At 40.3% G+C, this 23,423-nt stretch overlaps 1 protein-coding gene across 1 annotated transcript in view; it reads left to right on the forward strand.

Moving 5' to 3' along the window:
- The window catches only part of LOC134094729 (uncharacterized), a 36,249-nt gene extending 17,762 nt beyond the window's left edge, over positions 1-18,487 (forward strand). The window contains exons 9-15 of the mRNA XM_062548357.1: positions 10,073-10,553; positions 10,639-14,244; positions 14,321-14,446; positions 16,151-16,304; positions 16,394-16,499; positions 16,898-17,079; positions 17,618-18,487. Of these exons, the coding sequence (XP_062404341.1) occupies positions 10,073-10,553; positions 10,639-14,244; positions 14,321-14,446; positions 16,151-16,304; positions 16,394-16,499; positions 16,898-17,079; positions 17,618-17,715 (4,753 nt within the window). The 3' untranslated portion in view covers positions 17,716-18,487. The remainder of the gene's footprint in view (positions 1-10,072; positions 10,554-10,638; positions 14,245-14,320; positions 14,447-16,150; positions 16,305-16,393; positions 16,500-16,897; positions 17,080-17,617) is intronic.
- Positions 18,488-23,423: the final 4,936 nt, after the last annotated feature.

Raw genomic sequence — 23,423 nt, forward strand, 5'->3', positions numbered from 1 at the left:
TCATCTGTCACCAGAGATGGGGGACTCGAGTCTAATGACTTGACTCGAGTCAGACTTAAGTCGCCAGATTGAGGACTTGTGACTTGCTTGATCAACAGTGAGAAAAGACTTGACTTGACTTGGACTTGCTACTCATGACTTGAGACTTGACTTAGACTTGCATGCAATGACTCGACAAGTCATTGCTGTCTTGGTTAATTGGTGAATAATAATAATAAAAACTATTTTCGATTGGATATTTCCTGTTGCATGTGGGCGAACCTGGCAACCTCTCTACTAGGTGCTAGGTGACGCGCCCGCCATCTACAGTAGAGCGGTCGGGGTTTAGAAGATGGAAACTGTTACCAGTTCTGCTGCTACTGCAGCAGACAGTGTTCCCAAAATCATAACATTTTACTATTCAACTCAACAAAAGAAACGATTCGCCGAGTGCAAGGTGTGCAGCGCAAACATATCCGACACATCCAGCACCACGTCAAATTTGATCCGCCATCTCCGACTACACAAAGAAAAGTAAGAAATGTCTCTAGCTAATTTCACATTATTTTTAATCTAACTTTAGCTGGCAGCTAACATCCCATCTCCATCAGTAAAACGTGACAAGAGCTTACTGTTTGCATCACATTAAGTTGTATCATGTTGACTTAGTTTCACATTGATCCCGCCTATCAAATAACAGACAATTTGACTGAAATACGGTAGCCTATCTGAAATCGCCACTGCCAGATTGATTCACTTGGCAGATCAGGTCTAGCTAGCGCTAGTTGCTAGTCAAGTCTGCTAGAAAATCACTCAGAGTGCGCAAATCTCCTCCAAGCGAACACATCACCTCCTCTTGCATCCATCCATAACTTTTTGAGTTATCTTGCGAACAAACAAACATATACAGACAAACCAACAAACCCCGATAAAAACATAACCTCCTTGGTGGAGATAAAAACTTCGAAACGGTATTTGTCCCGACGCACATAATTGTTGACATTCTCGATAATGTGGTGGGGAAGCTGAGACAAATCATGCATGACTGCAAGTAGGCTACTTCTTTGCTTTGGATGAGAGTAGGCTAGGCTACAGATGTGATGGATGTTACATCACATCTGCACTCACCATGGACGTTAGGAAATATCTATACATTCTTAAAAATGGAGTGGGAGCATAAATGCATTGAATAGGCCTATGAGCCTATGTTGCACTAACTGGTTTTCAGTTTTGTGCTATCATTGAATGGTGATTTATGTGAGCCCTTTGCACTGAAATTAATACTTTCACTCATGTGGCTGTAAAATACTTGTATTTGTCGTTAGGGAATGTATAGGCCTATTAAAAATGCATTTGAGCATGAAAAAAAGGCCTATATACTATATACATTTCATTCTTATTCAGAATTATTTTGTAGCTTCTCTCATGTCAGATGTGCGAAAGTGCACAGCCACATTTGGCCCTCTGATGGTGATGATAAAAAATTGTGGCCCTCTTGAAAGTTGCCCATCCCTGGTCTACCACACCATAGCTGTTAGTTTGTTAGCGCTCTGCTTTTATTTTTGTTAAATCATATAGCCTATATATAAAGTATAACAGCCAAACAACATGCACAAACCCTATTACTGTAAATGTATGTATAAGTATATGAGAGATGTATGACATAAATGAGAAATGGGCCACTTTCAAGAGTAAATCGTAGTATATAGCCTAACATAGAAGTGTCTCCATTTCATTTCCGTATGGTATTTATTAATGGAATATTATGCAATGAAAACATGAGCTGAACACACATACACACTATCTCTCTCTCTCTCTCTCTCTCTCTCACACACACACACACACACACACACACACACACACACCCTCCCCCCCCCCCCCCACACACACATTCACAACATACAGTATGAGAGAGTGAGGCCTTTTTGAAGGAGTAGTGGACATAGAAGTTGTATTTGTTCAAATTCATTCCTCCTTGCACTTCTTTGTCTTTTGTCTTTTGCAACACATAAAAAAGGACTGTCTTTTGCAACATATCGAAAAAATGGTTGTAAATAAATGGAAGTGGTTTGCTGCTGTTCCCATGATCAACTACCGTGTTGAGTACTCTGTCTGGTAATTATTGTTTGGTACACCAGGCCCTGTAGTCGTTCCTAGTAATTCTGATCCTGCTGGTCCTAGTGAGCATTTATAATTATTCTTTAGCCTTATATCCCCTTCTTCTATTTGTTAGCCCTTTTGTGCAAAGGAGGGCTACATAAAACTTAGGCTGCCGTCTCTTCAAGTTTTAAGACGGTTGTCTTCCAGCTTATTATATGACTTGACTTGTGACTTGCTTGACCTAAGCTATGACTTGACTTGACTTGACTCGACCTAAGCTATGACTTGACTTGACTTGACTCGACCCTCACAAAAACGACTTGGGACTTGCTTGAGACTTGAAGGTTAAGACTTGAGACTTGCTTGAGACTTGCATATGTGTGACTTACTCCCATCTCTGTCTGTCACCCTGAATATCTCATCTCCGGCAGCATGGTTGGTCAGTTCTTTGCAAAATAAAAAGTTATCTGTAAATGTGTCCTCATCGACATCTCACGTTAGCGAGCAGCTGGCAAAGGCCACTAGCATAAGTGGACTCGTATTTGAAGCGCAAACTTCCCCAATAGCCGTAGCCATCGTTAGCCCACGTCTCCCTGCAGACCAGGCATACTGGTCTGGTGTGGGACACGTTACCTCGCCAGCCCAAGTGAACCCATACTGGAGGTAGGAGTCGTTATGTTGCCTCACTTTTCTCTTTGCTGATTTCGTCTGGTCAGATTCCGAGGTCTGTCCCTGTGGAGGTGCATGGCGTTCTCTTTAAAAACGTATCCATTGCGCCTATAACTGCACTCCGCCATACGGAATAACGAACGAAGTCACCGAACAAACAATAAGTAGCCACTGTATACAGCACAGTAAACTGTAGCCTATTGTTTGTGCTGCAAATACGTTTTTGCAATAAAATGAATTTTGAAATGGATATTATGCTTTTTAAATTTTCATTAAATTATCAAGCCTAGACAATTCCGCGGCACCCCTGAGCATGCGTCACGGCACCCCAGGGTGCCGCGGCACCCACTTTGAAAACCCCTGATATAGGCTATAATGTATAGTGAACTGGTTAGACGAGTGTGGGGGAGGGGGAATGATCGCACAAGACAATTGCTCTTCATGAAATGGATCTCACAGGCGGCTGTCGGTTTTTAAATGTAGCCTACTACACCACTTGCGAAATCGGACGTGGCACATAGCCTAATTATTAGGCTACTGGATAGCAAATCCATAGACTTTGTTCATCCTATATCCTTGGCGGAGATAATAATTAGGCCTATCAAATTAAAAGCACACTACGACAGGTATACTTGTGTGATCACGCAACACAAGAGAGCATTTAGCGATGGGACAGTTGTGAATGAGTGCTTAACACCCTGGAGTCTAAATACCCCCGGGGGATTTGAAAAACTGTTCCAAACACACATCTCAATCTCTGCTTTTATCATATTATAGAAACACCATTAGAAGCCTTTAATCAACTCGTTTTCAAATATAGCCTATGTTTTAAGAGAATATGGCAATGATAATGGCACTTTCTAAAAACAATAAATTCTTAGGATTTGTCCTCACCTGCAGCAGGCCCATTCAAAAGCCCATCCACCTAATTTGCATTTGAAAGAGCCAATCACTAAAGTGACACATTTAGTCTAGCCTACTTTATGAGTTTTTTTTGACCCCTCTAATAAATTGCCTATAGTCCTACTACGATAATGAAGGAAGGGCTGCCTAACTGTTCCCCCTAAAGAGTTTTTTCATAAGATAAAATGTTTACTCTATAAGTTTAGGATTTGGTAGACAAGACAACCTCGGAAAGGTTCTTCAGATAAACAATGTTTTATTGAATTAAAGGAAAGAAAATGTATCGACAGGGTTTCGGGGCTTGCGAAGGCATTCGTTGATCTTATCGATGCAGTCCTTGCGGCCAGTTCTCCCCATCGTAGGAAACTTTCTGCTTAGTGTTGACAACACAAAGGTCTTGACGTTGTGTGGCAGTGCTTGCTTGCCCTTCGATCCATCCCAGTTGGTGGTTTTGCACCAGGCTCTGTAGTGCTCCTTTGTGGTGATGGCTCTGAAGAGCAGGCATCCGTATCTACCAACGTTGCCGCGACTCTGTTGGTGAATCCGAGCATGTTGTTCTGGGCAGTGCTTATGGCAAGGCTATTAACACCTGTCACTGAGCTATGGACAAGCAGTTATGCTCGAAAATTATCATAATAACAGACACACCTAATTGTATGGCTCTATGTTTGAACACATCAAATTAGCAAGCATTTCCTCCCGATAGCAGCAACGTTTGCTTTCTTTTTCTGTCAGTCCGCGGTTGCTTGGTCAATTGCGCAGCAAATTATCAGATGAAGCGGACCTAATTTCACTGTAGTGTGTGTGCATTGAGTAGTTCCTTAAAATACGGAACAAAGAGCGTCCCGTAGGCTATCTGTTCAATACAGAAGAAGACTTTTACTTATATATTTCTTATAACGAAACGCGAAGAAAAAATACGAGGACTGACCATCTCGCCTCTCCGCGTTTCCCCCAATACCATGGCGACAAAGAGAAATAAATATGATTGGACATTTTAATGTTTGTAGCGCGCCAGTTTACCCAGTGTGTGTGCATTGAGTAGTTCCTTAAAATACGGAACAAAGAGCGTCCCGTAGGCTATCTGTTCAATAAAGAAAAAGACTTTAACTATTACTTATATATTTCTTATAACGAAACGCGAAGAAAAAATACGAGGACTGACCATCTCGCCTCTCCGGGTTTCCCCCAATACCATGGCGACAAAGAGAAATTAATATGATTTGACATTTTAATGTTTGTAGCGCGCCAGTTTACCCAGTGTGTGTGCATTGAGTAGTTCCTTAAAATATGGAACAAAGAGCGTCCCGTAGGCTATCTGTTCAATACAGAAGAAGACTTTAACTATTACTTATATATTTCTTATAACGAAACGCGAAGAAAAAATAGGCTACGAGGACTGACCATCTCGCCTCTCCGCGTTTCCCCCAATACCATGGCGACAAAGAGAAATAAATATGATTTGACATTTTAATGTTTGGAGCGCGCCAGTTTACCCAGTGTGTGTGCATTGAGTAGCCTAGTTCCTTAAAATATGGAACAAAGAGCGTCCCGTAGGCTATCTGTTCAATACAGAAGAAGACTTTAACTATTACTTATATATTTCTTATAACGAAACGCGAAGAAAAAATACGAGGACTGACCATCTCGTCTCTCCGCGTTTTCCCCAATACCATGGCGACAAAGAGAAATAAATATGATTTGACATTTTAATGTTTGTAGCGCGCCAGTTTACCCAGTGTGTGTGCATTGAGTAGTTCCTTAAAATAGCCTACGGAACAAAGAGCGTGCCGTAGGCTATCTGTTTAATACGGAAGAAGACTAACTATTACTTATATATTTCTTCTAACACTGGCTGTAGGCGATTTCTATAACCATTTTCATTCATTTCAACAATGGTTCATTGAAGTGTCGTTTGAATGATTTCGCCAGTCATCACCTTCATTTTAATGATTCAATGAGATTAAGGAGTCGACTATTGACGGATATGCGGTCTTCATCATTAAATGCAGTTGAAATTTTCTGCCACCTGGTGGTTGTTTGGGTACATTGCCTTAGCCTCGAAAAAAATCGGCTTGACGCACTGCGGGATCTCTTCGGGAGTCCCGCGGGAGAAGGTGCATTCTCAACCCGTACCCACTGTAGGTCTATTTTATTTTACAAATTTGACAACAGCCAGCTTACATTTCAAATAAACATAGCCTAGAGGTTTGTTGTGCGTCGGAAAATGGGACATTTTATTTTTTAATTGTTTCCCGCATTTAGAATCAAGAATAACATTCGTGAACCATTTTGTTTTGTTGCCAGCATAAAAACAAGCGTACCATCGGCCTATCCACACATTTGAAATAAAATGTATGAATTGACCCAAAAACGAGAACACAGTTGTGCTTAGGACATAGGCTTATGCTTTTAGTGGTTAGGCCTACCTCATGAAAGCACTAGTGACAGCAAAACAAACCTAAACGAAACAGCCAGATGCCTCTTCATAAAATAGGCTAACAGAAGACACCTTCATAAACAATAACAAGTTTTGTCGTGAGACTAGGCTATTAAAAGCAGAAAAGATGTTCAGCTTGCTTCGGGATTGAATTCAATTTGGGACTGTTTGGCTAGTGGTAAATGCCGACATTCCTAACCCTGCTCACAAGTGCCACCTGGTGGTTGTTTGGGACATTGCAGTTTCACTTGGGAAAAATAAATAAAATACACGTGATTCACGTGTGATACTCATGAGAATCTCACGTGAAAGCGGCCAATGTCAACCAACGCCCACTGTAACTGTCCCTGCGTATTAACCTCATAGCTGCAGAAATGTGGCAAAATCAATGTATAAGCCAGCGTTTCTCAAACTGTGCCAGGTGGGGCGCGAGCTGACGTGAAAAACCGGAGATTTCTTTTTAATCTGTAGCCTGTGCCTTCCTTTATTGATAATTACGAGAATGCACCTCCATCTCACAAAACACACACAAGGTAATCTAGACTCTTGTAGGCCTATTATTGACCAGATGAAAATGTTAGTCTGTCCTGGAACCATAGTCCAAAAAAAATGATTGATGTCGGAATTTTAATTGCAGCGGAAACAAAAAACCTGTTTATGTTCGAGACGAGCGCAGTAAAATTGAAGGATATCTTGGCTATCTGTCCGACGACACAATTGCTGTTCTGCGATCTCGAAGAACAAGTGCTTGACAAACGCAAACAATGTTTTGCCTTGCAAGTGGACAAGGCCACCGACAGTTAAGGTGGTTTAGTTATTGCTTATGTCCGCTTTGTTAACTTGACAGCGGGCGAAGATATTCTATTCTTTGAGTATGCCAAAAGTAGGGCCACTGCAGATGAACTATTCAACATTGATCTCAACAATTAGTCTACCTGGCAGAACAGGACATCAAATGGGAAAACTGGGAAGCGCTCGCGTCAAGGCTTGACCTGAAGAAGATTTTGAACGAGGTTGAGAGTGTTGAACTTCATTTATAACACAATGGTAGCATGCAGTTGGCCCTTTTGCTGTATTATTGGAAATCAGCTTTTTTTGAAGCAAGGATTTGACACCTTGTCAATGACAAAAAACTGACGTTATTGGTCATTGATTTAGATTTTTTTTTCTCTATTTTTGAACTGATATTTATCTTTTGTAGCCTAACTGTTATTTGTTAGGCCTACTGATGTATATTTAGCAAGTGACGTTATAAATATGACATTTTGAGCTTGACCTATACTTTCTATAGAGCAATGATGGACAGGTGGGGCTCGAGAAAGCCCCCTTGATCAAAGTGGGGAATGAAAGAAAAAGTTTGAGAACCACTCGTATAAGCCACGGCTAATAGTTGGGAAATTACGGTATCCACACAATAAATTAACGTTCTTTGAAATTATCCAGACAATACCCTAAATGAAGCTTCTATTTCGTAAAACACCTGACGTGTAGCATTTATGCCAGATCCTTACCAGTTATGTCCCTGCTGATCAGTTCACTCTGAAGAAAGTTCTACCCCAGAAGAAAAGTAGCACAAGTTACTTCCATACAAGTTGCCACCTCGCATCTCTCCGCACTCTAACAGCTTGTAGGCTAGTTCAATTTCGTTTTATTTTATAGTTTAATATTGTACAGCCAAAATCAGTCCAATCTTCTTTGTTTTATGAGTGTTTTCCCTAGTCGTAGCCTGCAGCTATTGTTCAGATTACACCACCAAAACCTAGTTGATGGTCAGCAAGAGAGAAGATAATATCAGCCAATATTTTGTATGTTTGTGCCCGACATACACCTGAATGTTTATAACTGAACCTGAACCCTAGACCAATGCACTTAATGTCATACTGTAGACTGACTGTCTGACTGTAGACTGTCCCATGGTTATGCTACAGCTTGTCAGTAAAGTTACTTTGATTACACGTTGTGGATACCTCTTTTATCATTATACAACCCCAACACAGAAAAAGTTGTGGCATTGTGTAAAATGCAAATAAAAACAGAATGTGATCATTTACAATCTAATGAACCCTTAGCATTGCTAAGCCATTAGCATTGGGTGTCCAAATGGGTCGGGGTGTGGCTCATTGAAACCCCTGACCTGTGCATCACTACTGTATCCTGTCAGATGACATACTTCATGAAATGGACGTCCCCTGCTGAAAATGTTGACATTATCATGTTTTAAATGGGAAACCATGTCCAAGTTCCTACAGGCGTTAGGTATTAGTGATTCATTCTTTTAATTACTTGGACATTTCTCCTTTTATTGCTTTAATAAATGGAATCTTTGTCTATCTAATGTGGCTTTAATAATGATAGTAATAATAATAATAATAATAATAATAATGATAATGATAATAAAAATCATTTACAAAAGCAAAGGTAGTAAAATTGCAGTATCCAGATGTGAAACCCTTACTGAGACCTATCTACGCAGTAGATGCAAAGGAGCATCTACTCAATGCTGACTTAGAGGGGTGAATATTTATGCAATGACTTATTTTGCATTATATATTTTTGATTACTTTGTAGAAATGTGGTTTCACGTTAACATTAAAGGAAAACTATGCAGGATTGACGATTTCATCGCCGGTGTCAATTTCGCTTTTCGCTTTCGCTCGTTTTATGCTTGCATATTTCTCTGCAGAGCTTCCCCTACAGCTTTAGCATACATTTTACAAAACACCTCAATCTGCCTGCCTCTATGGGAACTGAGCACATACAGTAGGGTTAACAAAGGGTTGCCAACACTTATGACCCCAGTATTTTAAGGAGGAACATTTATTTATTTATGATACATTATTCATTCACAAAGAAAATTTGTGTCCTTAAAGATTGGATATATCCTATTTTAATACTTAAGGTCAATTAAGGCATTAAGGTCAATTTCCAAAAGATGATTTTATATTGCTCTTTTTAGGCATCTTTAGCATGGGGTGCCAACACTTTCAGCCATGACTGTCACTGTATAACAGTATGGAACAAATTGATTAACTGAAAATCGTTGCATAGTTTACCTTTAAAGGAACACTTCACCGTTTTTTCATATTAAACTATGTTATTCCCTTAATTAAGACGAGTTGATGCATACCTCTCACGTTTCAATGCGTGCCCTCACTGGCTCTGGTGTGCGGCGCAACATTGATAGCACTGAGCTAGCCCATTCATTAGGATCCAAACAGAGATGAACTGAGAAGCAACCAAACACCTCCATGTTTTCCCTATTAAAATACAGTTACACGAGTAGTCACATGACCAAATGGTGAGACAAAATAAAACGTGGTGCATTTATAAGCAGGTAAAAGGGACAACTATATTGTGTGGCGGAATAATATTGGGAGCACTTAGACTCTGCGCAGTAATATCCTCACTCCAAAGTGAAACTGAAAGTGCAAGAGTGAGGATATTACTGCGCCACACAATATAGTTATCCCTCTTACCAGCTTAGAAATGCACCACGTTTTATTTTGTCTCACCATATTTGGTTGTGTGACTACTCATGTACCTGTATTTTAATAGGGAAAACATGGAGGTGTTTGGTCGCTTCTAACTTAATCTCTGTTTGGATCCTAATGAATGCATTGGGCTAGCTAAGTGCTATCAAAGTTGCGCCGCGCGCCAGAGCCAGTGAGTGGACGCATTGAAACGTGAGAGGTATGTATCAACTCGTCTGAGTTAAGGGAATAACACAGTTTAATATGAAAAAACGGTGAAGTGTTCCTTTTAAAGAGATGATTCTTGATAATTATTTTTAAAAGGCCAAATAAAATGGATCAAGGTCAAGAAAAGCGGTAAAAGTGGAAATGTCCAATGGGTGAATACTTTGTAGGCACTGTATTGCTTTGAAGGGTCAACCTGGCCAATTAGAGTCAAACCAAAAGCGTTGGTATAATTTGCACAATAAACAGATTGTATTTGTTAAAAAAAATTCTTTCTGTCAAATAGCCCATGGAACATCAGCATTACCGACAGTCCTGAAGAAGTCCACCTGATCTTCCACATGTGGATAGGTCTGTTCTATAGCAGATCAGCATCTAGATTCTTTCACATCGACCCAATTGGTTTCATTCTGCAAGATGGTGGATATACAAAATTACCTGAGGAACTTCATTCCACGGCAAGATTGTCTATGTCTGACTGGATGAACGTCTCCTCACAGAAAAACACCTCTTTGAAGGCAGTACCCTCTCCACTGCCTGCTAATCCAGAGGTTCTAAATCTAAGTGATAAAACCAAGAAAGTCTCTACGTCTGCATCTGAGGTGTTGGATCTCTCAGTGAAAGGTTGTAAACCATTGAATCGTACCACTGCAAACACCAAGACAATTGAATCCTCTACTGAAAGGCATGATCCACACTCTTTGAATCTTCCAATGAGTGAAAAACAGTCACAGCTAGACTCTACACGCACAGATTGTCAGATCAGAGTAAGTAGCATGGAATGAACACTACTCTCTTCATATTTTGATTGTGTTATATATATAATTTTCCGTGTGTTCCTTTTTTCAATAGGTCAAGGATGTTGCTGACAGCACTGGCGATATCAAAAAGGATAATATCAGTGTACATGGAGTCCAGACAAAGAATAACACTTATGAGAATGCGAGCAACACCAAGTCCTCCAGCAACCGTGCCCCAGAAAGTAGTGGTTATGGTCATGCTGAACAGGCAACAAATATATGGAGTGATGGTCAGAATTCTTCTGATGTCAAGAAGAGATTAGATGGTTTGCCTGGCATCAAAGGACCGGGCCATGGGCAAAGTAGTACATCTGTTGTTCAACTTAACAGCACTGATAGAATTGTTAGTAAAGAAGAAACCATTTCCTCCCAGATGCACTACAGTTCAGCTGTGAAACCTACATCTCCAAAGCACACTGAAAATACCTTTGTTTGTGAGAAATTTACAACAGAATCTCTAGCTAATGAGAGTAAAGTTTGTTCCAATCACAGCAGTGATGTCACACCCATTGGACTAGTGCCAGTAGAGAGTGACTATTTCAGAGCTGAAATAGCAGCAGAAGTTGATCAGAATCATTCTAAAGGTACTAACGTGACAGTGCAGGATATGAACCACTCTAAAGATGGCACTACCATGACTGGGCAAAATCTAAGTGATTCTAACACTGAGACCATTATGATTCTGCAGGATGCAGAAGCTTCAAAGGAGACAGTTATTTGGGCTGCACAATGTCCATCTGGTTCCAAGGTAAAGATAGTGCAAGAGCAAAATGTCCCCTGTACAGAGAGCATCATGTCTGTGCATGATCTGAATGATGTACATTCTAATGCCATCATGGTAGTGGATGATCCAAGTGACTGTGAAGTTGGAAAGGAAGTGATTGCATGTGAACAAAATGATTCTAAAGCTGAAAGCACCATGACTAGGCAAAATCAGGATGATTCTGATGCTGAAAAAATAGTGCTGCAGGAGTGTGATTCTGCATCTGGTTCTGATTCAGTCATCAGTGAAAGGAATCAGAATGAGGCTAAATCTGAAACATCAGTGAGGATGAAGAGACCAGATGATAATGAAATTCAGCCTGTTCAGGCTGACTTATTTGTGAAGAATCATGAACAGACAAAACCTAAAACAGCAGTGGCTGCAGAGGTACCAATGAATTCTGAAGTTCAATCAGTGGTTATGGAGCAGACCTATATTGAGACTAAACCTGAGGCAACGGTGCAAGCCCAAGCTGATTTTGAAATGAGGGCTGTTGTGAACATGGATCGGAATGACTCAAAATCAATGGAGCCGGTGGAAGAAGAAGTCCCTAACAGTGAAAGTGAGACACAAGTAGAATTGGATAATCTGGACACAGCAGTGTCAACGTCAGAAGAGAACAACTGTTGTTCTGAAGATGCAATGATGATGGATTTGAGCAAAAACATTGTTCAAAAGGGTAGCATGGCAATGAATGAATATGAAGGTAGGGCTCCCATGGAGGTACAGCAAGATTGCAACTTGAAATGTGAGATATCAGCTGCAGGTAATGAATTTCAAGTCGACACAGGCATGGAAGTTGTGGAAAAGATTGATCATGAAAATGTGGAACATGAGATTTTGCCTGAGGTCGCAGCAGTGAAAGCATGCGATCAAGTAAGCAGGCATGAAGGAATTGTGAAGGAAGATTTGACATTAACAATGGAGCAAAACAAACAAATCAATCCATCAAGAAGTATTATTGTTGGAAAGACAGAGGATAAGTCCAGCACAGAAATTGCTGAGGTGCCACCTGGTCTAGCAGAACAACAGGAAACAAGCAAATTGGTCTATCCAGAAGCTGTGTTGACATTAAGTCAGATTGCACATGATTCATGGCACATAACCAAAGATCATGAATTAAAAGTCATTGAGAATGAGATGAGATGTCCCACGCCTACTGTAGATGAGCTGCCTTATAATACCATGGGTACAGACAGTGCCCTTAACCAAGGCTCCACCCCAACACAGGATGAACTACCATCTGACTCTGGATCTGCTGTTGGTGAGCAAAGTTTTCATGAGCCATGCTCAGACCCTTATGATGATGATACTTATAACACGGAAGGACTGGATTTAGCTGCTCTTAGCCATATGATTACATGGTTCAGGAACAAAAATAATAAACAGAAGTTAGATTCTGTGTCAAGCCAGAATCTAGAGCCCTCACAGTTCAAAGTGATGGAAAGTGTTGAGTCATATAGGATGGAGTGTGAGGATATTACTGGGATTTATCAGTCAGAGGATGTAATGTTTCAGAACAGTGCTGATGAACTCTATAATGCCGTGGACCCATACACCAGGGATTCAACAGGAAACCTTTCATTTTGCGCTCTGTCAAAGACTGCATCACAGGAAGGTTTTCACTCTATGCATGAGGACAGTACAGGGGAGGCCATGAAAGGAAAACAAAGCCTAACTTATCGAAAGGGAGAAACTCTTGACACTGGATCAGTTTCAGCAGCCAAAATGAAAGATGCACAAGAAAGGGCTTATTGGAAATACGTTTATACAAGCAAACAAAAGCACTCATTAGAGAGCCTTTGTCAACAGAGAGGATATCCAGGAGACATTGATCATTTTGATCAGACTTGGCACTGGAATGAAGAGGAAGATCATGATTCACGTCACTACTGTATGAACAGTCAGTTTTTTAGAAATGATGACAAAGAGGAATCTGTACAAAGCTCTAGCTCTAGTTCTAGCTCTAGCTCTAACTCTAGCTCTAGCTCTAGCTCTAGCACATCTTCGAGTGAAAGTGAGCTTGAATCTTCATCATGTAATGAGTCCTTCATGAATTACAGAAAAGGAGAGGGACTTCGAGTAACAGTAGATTTCAAACGAGGAGATGGCACCTTGTCTGGTCATGAGACCCCCATATTTACAGTCCTGGATAAGGTAGACAAGCAGAAGACTGCTAAGAACTATCGTAGAAGACCTATGCATTCTAAAACCATTCAGAACCCATGCCATAAAGGCACACAGCGCTATGTGGATAAGTTTCTTCAAAAGTGGGATGATCTGCATCAAGCAGATGATGACATCACTCAGTCTTCAATGGATTTGGAGTATCTGGTCTTTTCAGATAAAATGAGCAATATTCTCCAACACTGCAAGTCAAAAAGACAACAGACATTGAATGTGGCCTGCAAGAGCCCTGTGACCATACAGTTCTCAAGTCTTAATGAACAGGATGCATCTGAAATATGTGATGATCTTTCAATGTTTTCTGAGAGCAAGATTAAGGTTGTTTTGCCTGATAGGAAAGAGAGGAGAGAGGAGGATTCTAGGCACATGCCCCTTCGCCTCCAAAGGCTCTCCTATAAGAAAGAAAGTGAGGCAGCCTGCTCAAATATTTCAGCTATTACAGCTGAATGTGCAAAGTCATATTATGCAATGATGAAAGATGTTTGTACAAACAAAAATACTGTCAGGCAAACTGACAGGATCAAGAAACGGCAGGATTCTCCAAAGATCAGAGCGAGTAAGCCGGTTGAACTTTGTGGAAAGATGAAGGAAGATCTGTTTGAGCGCCTCCAAGATGGTCTGAATTCTGTTGTGAGACAGGCATGCAAGACTAAATACAGATTTTTTATTCTGGTGACATCAGAGGATCCTTTTTTCAGCGAGACAAAGGTATTAACATTTATTAGATTTGGTCATGATAATCTACATTTTTAACTATTATAGACTAAAAGTGTGTTCCTTTTAGGATCTGTTGGAGAATGAAGGGCACAACAGTGTGGAGCCTGACCAGTTTGATCTAGAGACCAATACACTTTCCTCTCCATTACTCATCATTTTGAGGAATGAAGACATCGCCAGTCATATCTGCGAGGTAAGGAACAATGTTGGAGGTAGTTTAAATTCAAGTTGTTTCAAGGGGTGAAAAGGAAAAAGGGGAACACCCAGAATCTAGAAGTCAACATCCAATTTCAGTGTAAATGAACTTCATTAACTGCAGACTGCTGGTCAAAGGTTTGGGGTCACTTAGAAATGTCCATTCCACTCTTATTTCAGACAGAATCCCAGCTGACTATCTCTTCCATATAAGTTTCCTGCAAAGTTTGGAGCTTTGCTTTGGGTCACTGTCTTTTTTTTTAAACAAAATCTCAGACTATCACATTCCCTTCACTATACTTGACCAGAGAGTCAAACACATTTGATTGGTATTGGTATGTTTTTTTTTCTTTGTGAAGGGAGTAGCACAACATTGTATGAGAGCCTCAGTTTCTTAGGCATTTTTCACATGTTATACTGTAGCTGTCACTGGTCACGTTTTAAGAGCAAAGATAGTTACACAGTAGTTGACGCTCCAGATGCTCAACTCATTTTTATTGCTTTGTTGAAGCTGCCGTTGGTAAGTCTGGCAGATTGGGGCGACTTAATAGGCAACATTTTGAATGTATACAACTCTCATGCACTACCACCGAGCACGCTCCCATCAAGTTTGTGCTTGTTAGTGACTACACAAACTGTGATGGACAGTCAGATGGCAGTCAGAATGATCAAATTGATTATTTATCATGACCATGTAAATTGCTTTTCCCATTACAGTCTACTATTCTGTCTCATACACTTTTTTGGAAAACCTCAGCAAATTGTTCTTAACAATCTTCTAGTTGTCCTTCCAGTATCTGTAAAAATCCAGCATACCTACACAGTCCAGTCCTGACTTTCTAAATGGGAATGAAGCATATAATGGCACGGAGCAAGCTATTAAAGGAACACTTCCCCGTTTTTTTCATATTAAACTATGTTATTCCCTTAATTAAGACGAGTTGATACATACCTCTCACGTTTCAATGCGTGCACTCACTGGCTCTGGCGCGCGGTGCAACTTTGATAGCATTTAGCTAGCTCAATGCATTCATTAGGATCCAAACAGAGATGAAGTTAGAAGCGACCAAACACCTCCATGTTTTCCCTATTGAAATACAGTTACACGAGTCAGTAGTCACACGACCAAGTATGGTGAGACCAAATAAAACGTGGTGCATTTCTAAGCAGGCAAAAGGGATAACTATATTTTGTGGCGGAATAACATTGGGAGCACTTAGGCAAGGCAAGGCAAGGCAAATTTATTTCTAAAGCGCATTACTGTGCAGAGTCTAATCACTTAGACTCTGCACAGTAATATCCTCACTCAAAAGTGAAACTGAAAGTGCAAGAGTAAAGATATTACTGCGCCGCACAATATAGTTATCCCTCTTACCTGCTTACAAATGCACCACGTTTTATTTTGTCTCACCATACATGGTCGTGTGACTACTCGTGTAGCTGTATTTTAATAGGGAAAACATGGAGGTGTTTGGTCGCTTTTAACTTCATCTCTGTTTGGATCCTAATGAATGCATTGGGCGTGCTATCAAAGTTGCAGTGAGTGCACGCATTGAAACGTGAGAGGTATGTATCAACTCGTCTTAGTTAAGGGAATAACGTAGTTTAATATGAAAAAACGGTGAAGTGTTCCTTTAACAACCCCAGGCAATCAACATGCTTCAATATACTTGAAAAATATAGTCATATTTCTGTCCCTTAGGTTCCTCATCTACTAGAACTTAAGAAATCATCAAGTGTGATCTTTGCTGGCATTGATCAACCAGATGATTTTGTGAATCTGACGCACCAAGAGCTGTTTGGTAAAGGTGGATTTGTGGTGTTTGATGGAACAGCCCTGAACAAACTGACACTGGGTATGTCCTGAGTTACACTTTGAACAGCATTTCACAAAGCAAAGAATTATACTGTATGGTTTTGTAATCTTGTTTAAATTTCTTATCAGAGAACATGAAAAAAATTGTTGTCTTCCTGGAGAAGCTCAGCAAAAAGGGAAAATGGAAATGGTTTTTGCACTACAGAGACAGCCGGAGGTTCAGAGAAAATGCACGGTAAATGTTGTGTATACCAACTCTTAACTCCTGGCATTGTGCCGTGTACACAAAATAATGTGCTGGTTTGTATCTCCTGAGTCGCAAATTCACCCAGTTTGCTTGTAGGATCAGAGCACAGTCTACTAGAGTGTTCCGCTCATAGCATTTTATAAAATTACTTATGCCATGGAGCTTATGTTTTCATTTCTGTTTGTTTTGCTGGTCAGTTTGTTTATAGTATTACACTAAATGAGTTTCCACCAAACTTGGTAGAGGGAATTGGGCAGCGGCCAGGAATGAATCCGTTATATTTTGGCGTGGGTCCAGATCGTATGTGGTATATGAATTTGATCCTGCAAATGAAATCATTTTGGTTATCTCAAATGTTAAACTTTTTTTTTTCTGCCGCCATGCAGGTCACATCAAGATGGGCATGAGAGGAAGCATTTCCTGGACTGTTGTCAAGAAGCAGGAATTGTGGAAGTGCTGCCCTACCATGAATGTGATGTGATCTCACGGGATCAACCAAACTACTTGCACTGTCTAGTCCGCCTCCAAGTTCAGAATGCTACGACACGATATCCGGTTTTTGTTTCAGGTAATATGACACAAAATTTTGGGAGATAACTGGGTTGGGTAGTAGCTAGTTACATGTAATAGTGTTATGTGATTTAAACACAAGATAGAATGGAAAATATTCTTTGTTGACTGAGGAGAGTTAGGTGCATGGCCACAAAGCTATTTCGAATCCGAAACACTGTTGTTTCCTCGTTCTGGCCACATTTTCACAAACAAGCCAATTAGCTGCCATATTGCTGGTGGACACAAGATTATGTTATCTATGTGGACTGGCGGTTTCCAAGCTGGGAAGATCAGCCAATACATACATGTATGGACAACATAATTTGCATCCTATTGGCTTATTTGTGAAAATGGAAGTTAGCGCATCAGACGCCATTTTTGAAAATGGTGGCAGTCAATAGAGGATACTTTTGGTTGAAGTAGTCTAGCAAGGTCTACAAATGAGTGGAACTTTCTTCCTCCAGTTCATTTGGCAGCATGTGCCTTAATTTGGAATGTTGTGAATGTTTAAATTGCCAATTGAAGAATAATATTCTTTCTGTCTTTTTCAACAGATGCACCATGCAAATCTTTTGAAAAGAATGGGATTTTGACAATGAATATGAACACTTTCTTACAGATACTTTCAAATGATTCCTGTACCATATGTTAAATATGATTAATTTGTATATAAGCTTCACTTTTAAATTATTTTCACACTTAAAAATGAAACAGTTTTTGTCAACTCTCAGAAACTTTCACTTTATGAGACATTAAAATCATGAAGAAAAATAGGTTTAATGTTTCTGTTTTGGGGAGGAAAATTTCTCATTAGTGGCAGCATCAGACTTCAATTGTGCTGTTTAAAAGAGCCTTCAGCACATGCTCTTGGTTTATTTAGTATCTGTTATCTGTTTAGTATCTTGTTATCTGTTACTGTTTCCGTTAGCAATAAACGGCAACACATGTGACTTTGGAACTGCCTTTGAGTCAAAGGTAGCCTGATTAACACCGTATCTCGATCAGAATTGAGAGCAAACCAAACCAAATTTGCTAATGGTTTGTCGGGGAATTCCCAAGTGAGGTCAAAGGTAAAGACCAGTGCAAAATGCATTATTAACCTGTGACTCAAATTGGGTTGGACTAAAATTAGAGAGTGGCAGGAGAAAGTACAGAAGATTGTCAAAGTATTCTACCCACCTGAAAGTCACAAGTTTCTGGCTTACATTGTTAACACATATTTACACACAAGCAGCCAGCTTAATTGTATTGTAACAGTGCAAAAACAGACAAGGTACGAAGAAACACGGTTAATAAATAAATAGCCATTCTAACTACCATACTACCATGTAAAAAAACAAACAATGTTTACATTTCTGTCGTGGGGCGTTGTGCGTTACAAATTGTTGTTGTGAGGACTAAAAAGAGCCTCCACCTGAAATCACTGCTGTGTGTAGGGGATGTGAAGTGTTGGGTCATACACTAAATAAAAGACAGAAATATTTATAATAGAGAATAGACTAAATAGAACTGAACAGAAGAATAACCATAAACAATACAAACTGAGATTCTGTGAGGAGAGTTAATTTCTTAGATCTAATATAAACAGATTATTCTTTACACACTGTTTGAAGACCCCAAAACTATTATCATATATAAAGTAAAGTGGAGAGAATTATTTGAACCCATGCTAAAGTTGACTAAAAAGAGGAGTGTAAAGTCATCTTTTGGATATTGATCTTAATGCCTTAATTTAAAAAAAAGAGTAAAAATCCAGCCTTTAAAGACACCAATTATGACCACCACTAGTGTAGCTAGCGTAGCGGTCATATAGTGATTGTCAAGGCCTTGAGGTCCTACCTGGTGCAGAGATGGATTACTAAATGGGTCTACTGGGTCCAGGGGCTCAGGGGGCCCTGAAGTTCAAGCTTGTGTGAAGTCACTTAAGGCCTATTCGGACGGGATTAGTTTTATGGGGGGACGTAGAGTAATGCAGGTTTATCATATGACCTCTGTAATATAAATGTCCAATTCGGACGGGACTAACATCTCTGTCATTTTACCTGACATGGGAGGAGTAACTACGTTTACGTTCTGCCGTCACATCTTCGTCGCCGTGCACGTGATACTTTGCGTCAGGTACGTGCGGCATTTTCAGATTTGAAAGACTACACAAGTTGGTTAAACTAGCAAATGTTAGCTTTATGTTAATGCCATAAGTAGTTTGAAATGGCTAACAATATCAAGCTAATAGGCAAACTAGCTAACGTCCTATTAGGAGCTGCACAGCATGTTATGTTTTCATTCAGACTATGGTGGAATTGTTTTCAAATCAGGATGTGACGAAATATTACAGACATCTTTACAGAGGGTCGCGTTCGCACGGGATTAATTTTACCTAAGGTAATTTCTCCGGACCGTTTTACGGAAGGTAAAAGTGTCTGTAAATGTCACCGACATACTCCGTTATGTTTACTGACATGGCGCGTCCGGACGGGACTACATTACCTGGTAATTGTTACTTTACCTGATGTCACCCCATAAAACTAATCCCGTCCGAATAGGCCTTTAGTATGTTCTCAACCCCTGATATCTGAATAGGGCACCTCTGTCAAATAACACAGGTTGTGTTGTGTTATGTGATATGTCTTAATAGGGCCCTTTTTTTATCATATACTATGTTATTCACCCCTGATATTTGAATAGGTCCCCTCAGCCATAACACAGGTCACACTATGTGTGATAATCATGTGTACTTTTGCTGTGCTTTTTTCAGTTATTAAAACCCCCCGACAGTGGTGCTAATCCACTTTCTCATCTCATCTTTAAGGGGTCATCCATCCCCACCTATTACCACTGCCCACTTTCTTCCTTATCAAGCACTGAGGAGGAGGTGAAAAATAAAAGCAAGTTAGATAAATCTAACTTCTATTTTAGTATCATATTTGCATTTAATTCGCTTGAGTTTTGTAATGTTACTAATACAGTATGTAAACCATTCCTGTTTCAGTTTGTAGTCGGGTGTAGTCAGATAAGGGATGAAGACCTTCCAGACAACCCCCTCTGTTTCACTTCTGTTGCAGCAACAACAGACAGTCACATGATAGTCTGAGGAGTTGCAGCTTTATTCAGTTGTCAGCAGTTGAAACTATGCTTCAGTTTCCTTCATCACTCCGCTAGCTTTTTAAAGCAACATTAAAGCACTAATCTTCTGTCGCACGCACACTATTTGTTTATTCAGCAAATAACAATGTCCACAGACAAGGTAGAGTGATTTTATGATAGTATGATGCATTGTGACATCAAAGCAATTCAAATTCTAAAATGTCATTCCATTGAACTACAGATCCGACCCAATCTGGTAAACTTGCATAGTCCGGTTATAGCCGACATGAGGGCTGAGAAGTAAATGCAGAAGTGCTGTTCACCCTGTTACGAGTTGATGAACCACTGAAATGATTTTGAAACATTATTTTAAGGTACAAAAAACACTTTAGTGTTACTTTAGGTTCAGAGAACAATCATATTGACTTAATTCTGAATCATTCTGGGACATAGTAGCCTTGAAATGGTCTTAGAAATTCCTAAATTGAGCTCCTTGAAACCTGAGTCCACACATATGTACCAAGCGGCAAAAATCATTGATTGTAAGCGAGTAAGCCAGGTGATAAGCCCTGAGTTTGGTTCTGAGAGAGTTTGTTCTGTAGTAAAGAAAAAAGGTTCACCGGAGCAACTCAGATGTGAAGAGTTTGTTCTGTATGTGTTGTACCTGCAAGGATCAGCTGCAGGACGAGGCCAAGGCTTGCACTGCACTGCAAACCTTACCTCTGACACTCATAAATACACACACAGACACACACATACACACACAAGCATTCATACAGTAACATATCAAGAAAAACTGACACACACATGCCCGTGCACACACACAAGCAGTTATACCATAACATATCAAGGAAAACTGACACACACATGCACGCACACACAGCTGAACAGTTGAAGGATAGCTGACTAGCTGAACCATTTCTTGGCTGTCCACAGTAATTTAGGATGCGTCCCATATACAGTGCAACCGGAAAGTATTCAGACCCTTTCAGGTTTTCCACATATTGGTATTCAGACTCATCTTAAATTGGATTAAATTATTTTTTTCCTCATCAGTCTACATACAATACTCCACAGCTTTCTGGGACTTCCGGACAAGTAAGCCAGACATAGACTATTATGACACCATGATTTAAACTCTATACACATTCATAGACATCCATTATAGTAAGTAAAGTAAAGTAAAGTTTATTTATAAGGCACATATAAAATACAGTATACACTGACCATAGTGCCGTACAGGTGCAAGGTATGACACAGTAAAATAGATAAAAAATAAAACCAAATTAAAAGTAAAATAAAATAAATAAATACATAAATAAACAAAGAAGAGGGAAATAGCAATCATACACTGCCAGGGAGAAGAGGTATGTTTTTAGCTTAGATTTGGAGGTGATGGAGGGAGCATCTCTAATGGGGGGTGGCAGCTGGTTCCACAGGCGAGGTGCAGCTACTGCAAAAACTCTATCGCCTCTTTGAGTCTGGAGCGTGGGACATGCAGAAGACTCATGCTGCAGGATCTGAGGGCCCGGGGGGCTGAATGGGGATTGATGAGGTCTGATAAGTAGGTTGGGACTAGACCATTAAGAGCTTTAAAACCATCAATAAAATCTTAAAATGAATTCTATACTGGATTGGCAACCAGTGGAGAGAGGCTAGGATGGGGGTAATATGCTCCCTCTTTTTTTCCCCAGTCAGCAGTCTTGCAGCTGCATTCTGAACCAGCTGTAGGCGTGAAAGAAGTGTCTGAGGGAGTCCCAGGTATAAAGAATTACAATAGTCCAGCCGCGAAGTAATAAAAGCATGAATGACTTTCTCCAGGTCTTTAAATGTCAGAGAGGGTTTAAGTTTATTAATAACTCTGAGCTTTACCACTGGCAATTTGCTTATTAAAGCAAAACTCAGAGTCAAAGATGACACCAATGTTTTTAGCAGAAGATGTGACATAGGGGGAGAGAGCCCCCAGGTCTGACAAGAGGGGGATTCTGGCCTTAGAAGGCCCGAGAACAACAACCTCTGTTTTTTCCTTATTGAGTTGAAGGAAGTTATTTCCCATCCATGCTTTGACCTCCTCAAGACAATCTAACAGGGTCTGGAGGGAATCAGCAGACCTAAGAGGTAGGTAAAGCTGAGAGTCGACTGCATATAAGTGAAAGGAGATGTTGTATTTCTTGAATATATTGCCTAGGGGGAGTATGTGCAGGGAGAAGAGGACAGGACCTAGTATGGACCCCTGGGGCACCCCACATGGCAGAGAGGCGGAGGTGGAGGAGAATTGCCCAATGGACACTGAGAAGGATCTATTGCTGAGATATGACGAGAACCATTGAAGAGCTCCCAGATAGCAAAACTGCACTGGGACGGAACTGGGCCACATGTACCACAACATTCGGCACGGATCTTTATAATGGACCTGATCCGGCGTCCAAACGCACATCGGTCCAAAATTGTTTTGGATCTGTTTGACGGATTTGCGGCAGATATGAACTTGCACTCGTCCAGGTCCGTCCCAGATAGCAAAACACACCTACCACGCCATCCGGCACGGATCTGAATAGTGGACCTGATCCGACGTCCAAACGCACATCGGTCCAAAATTGTTTTGGATCCGTTTAACTGATCTGGTGGCAATAAGGGCTGAGACTGCTCCCAACAAACAAGATAACGTCCCGGCGATGATTCAGAGCTTTTTAAAAAACGTATTTTGTCACTGCGACGTAAAAAGAGGAAAAATCGAATTTCACCCAACTACCTGTTCACCGTTTAGCATTTGCGCCATGGAGATTACCCAAGTCAATCTGTCACGAAGCGTGTGGCGTTAGGATACTATTTGTGTGAGTGAAACAGCTGTCAACGTTGTTAAGCAGTAATTGGCATGCAGTAATGATTTGCAATTAGGTCTACCGTCTAGTATTTCATGTCACTCACTTATTTATTTTACCTGTGGGTGCGGCTTGGAGATAGATGATCACGTCCAGATGAATAATAATTAGATTAGTTAGCTGGATATTTATACCCGGTTAGGTCTAATACTTTCACGACTATGGTGTATTTCCCCCCTAATAAATTACTAAGTCAATGGTCATATCTGGTAATGTTGTTGTTCAAAACATCAGTGGAGTAGGTTAGCCTATAAGCTAAAATATCCCAACCACATTGTTTCAAAATTCAAAACTACACTGTAAAATGTTTCACTGTGAATTTACAGTAAATTGCTGGCTAATAATTGCATGACTTTCACAGTAATTTACCGGTACTATCTCACAGTAAATTACT

This window comes from Sardina pilchardus, chromosome 10, assembly GCF_963854185.1.
Source record: "Sardina pilchardus chromosome 10, fSarPil1.1, whole genome shotgun sequence".
Taxonomy (NCBI): Eukaryota; Metazoa; Chordata; class Actinopteri; order Clupeiformes; family Clupeidae; genus Sardina; species Sardina pilchardus.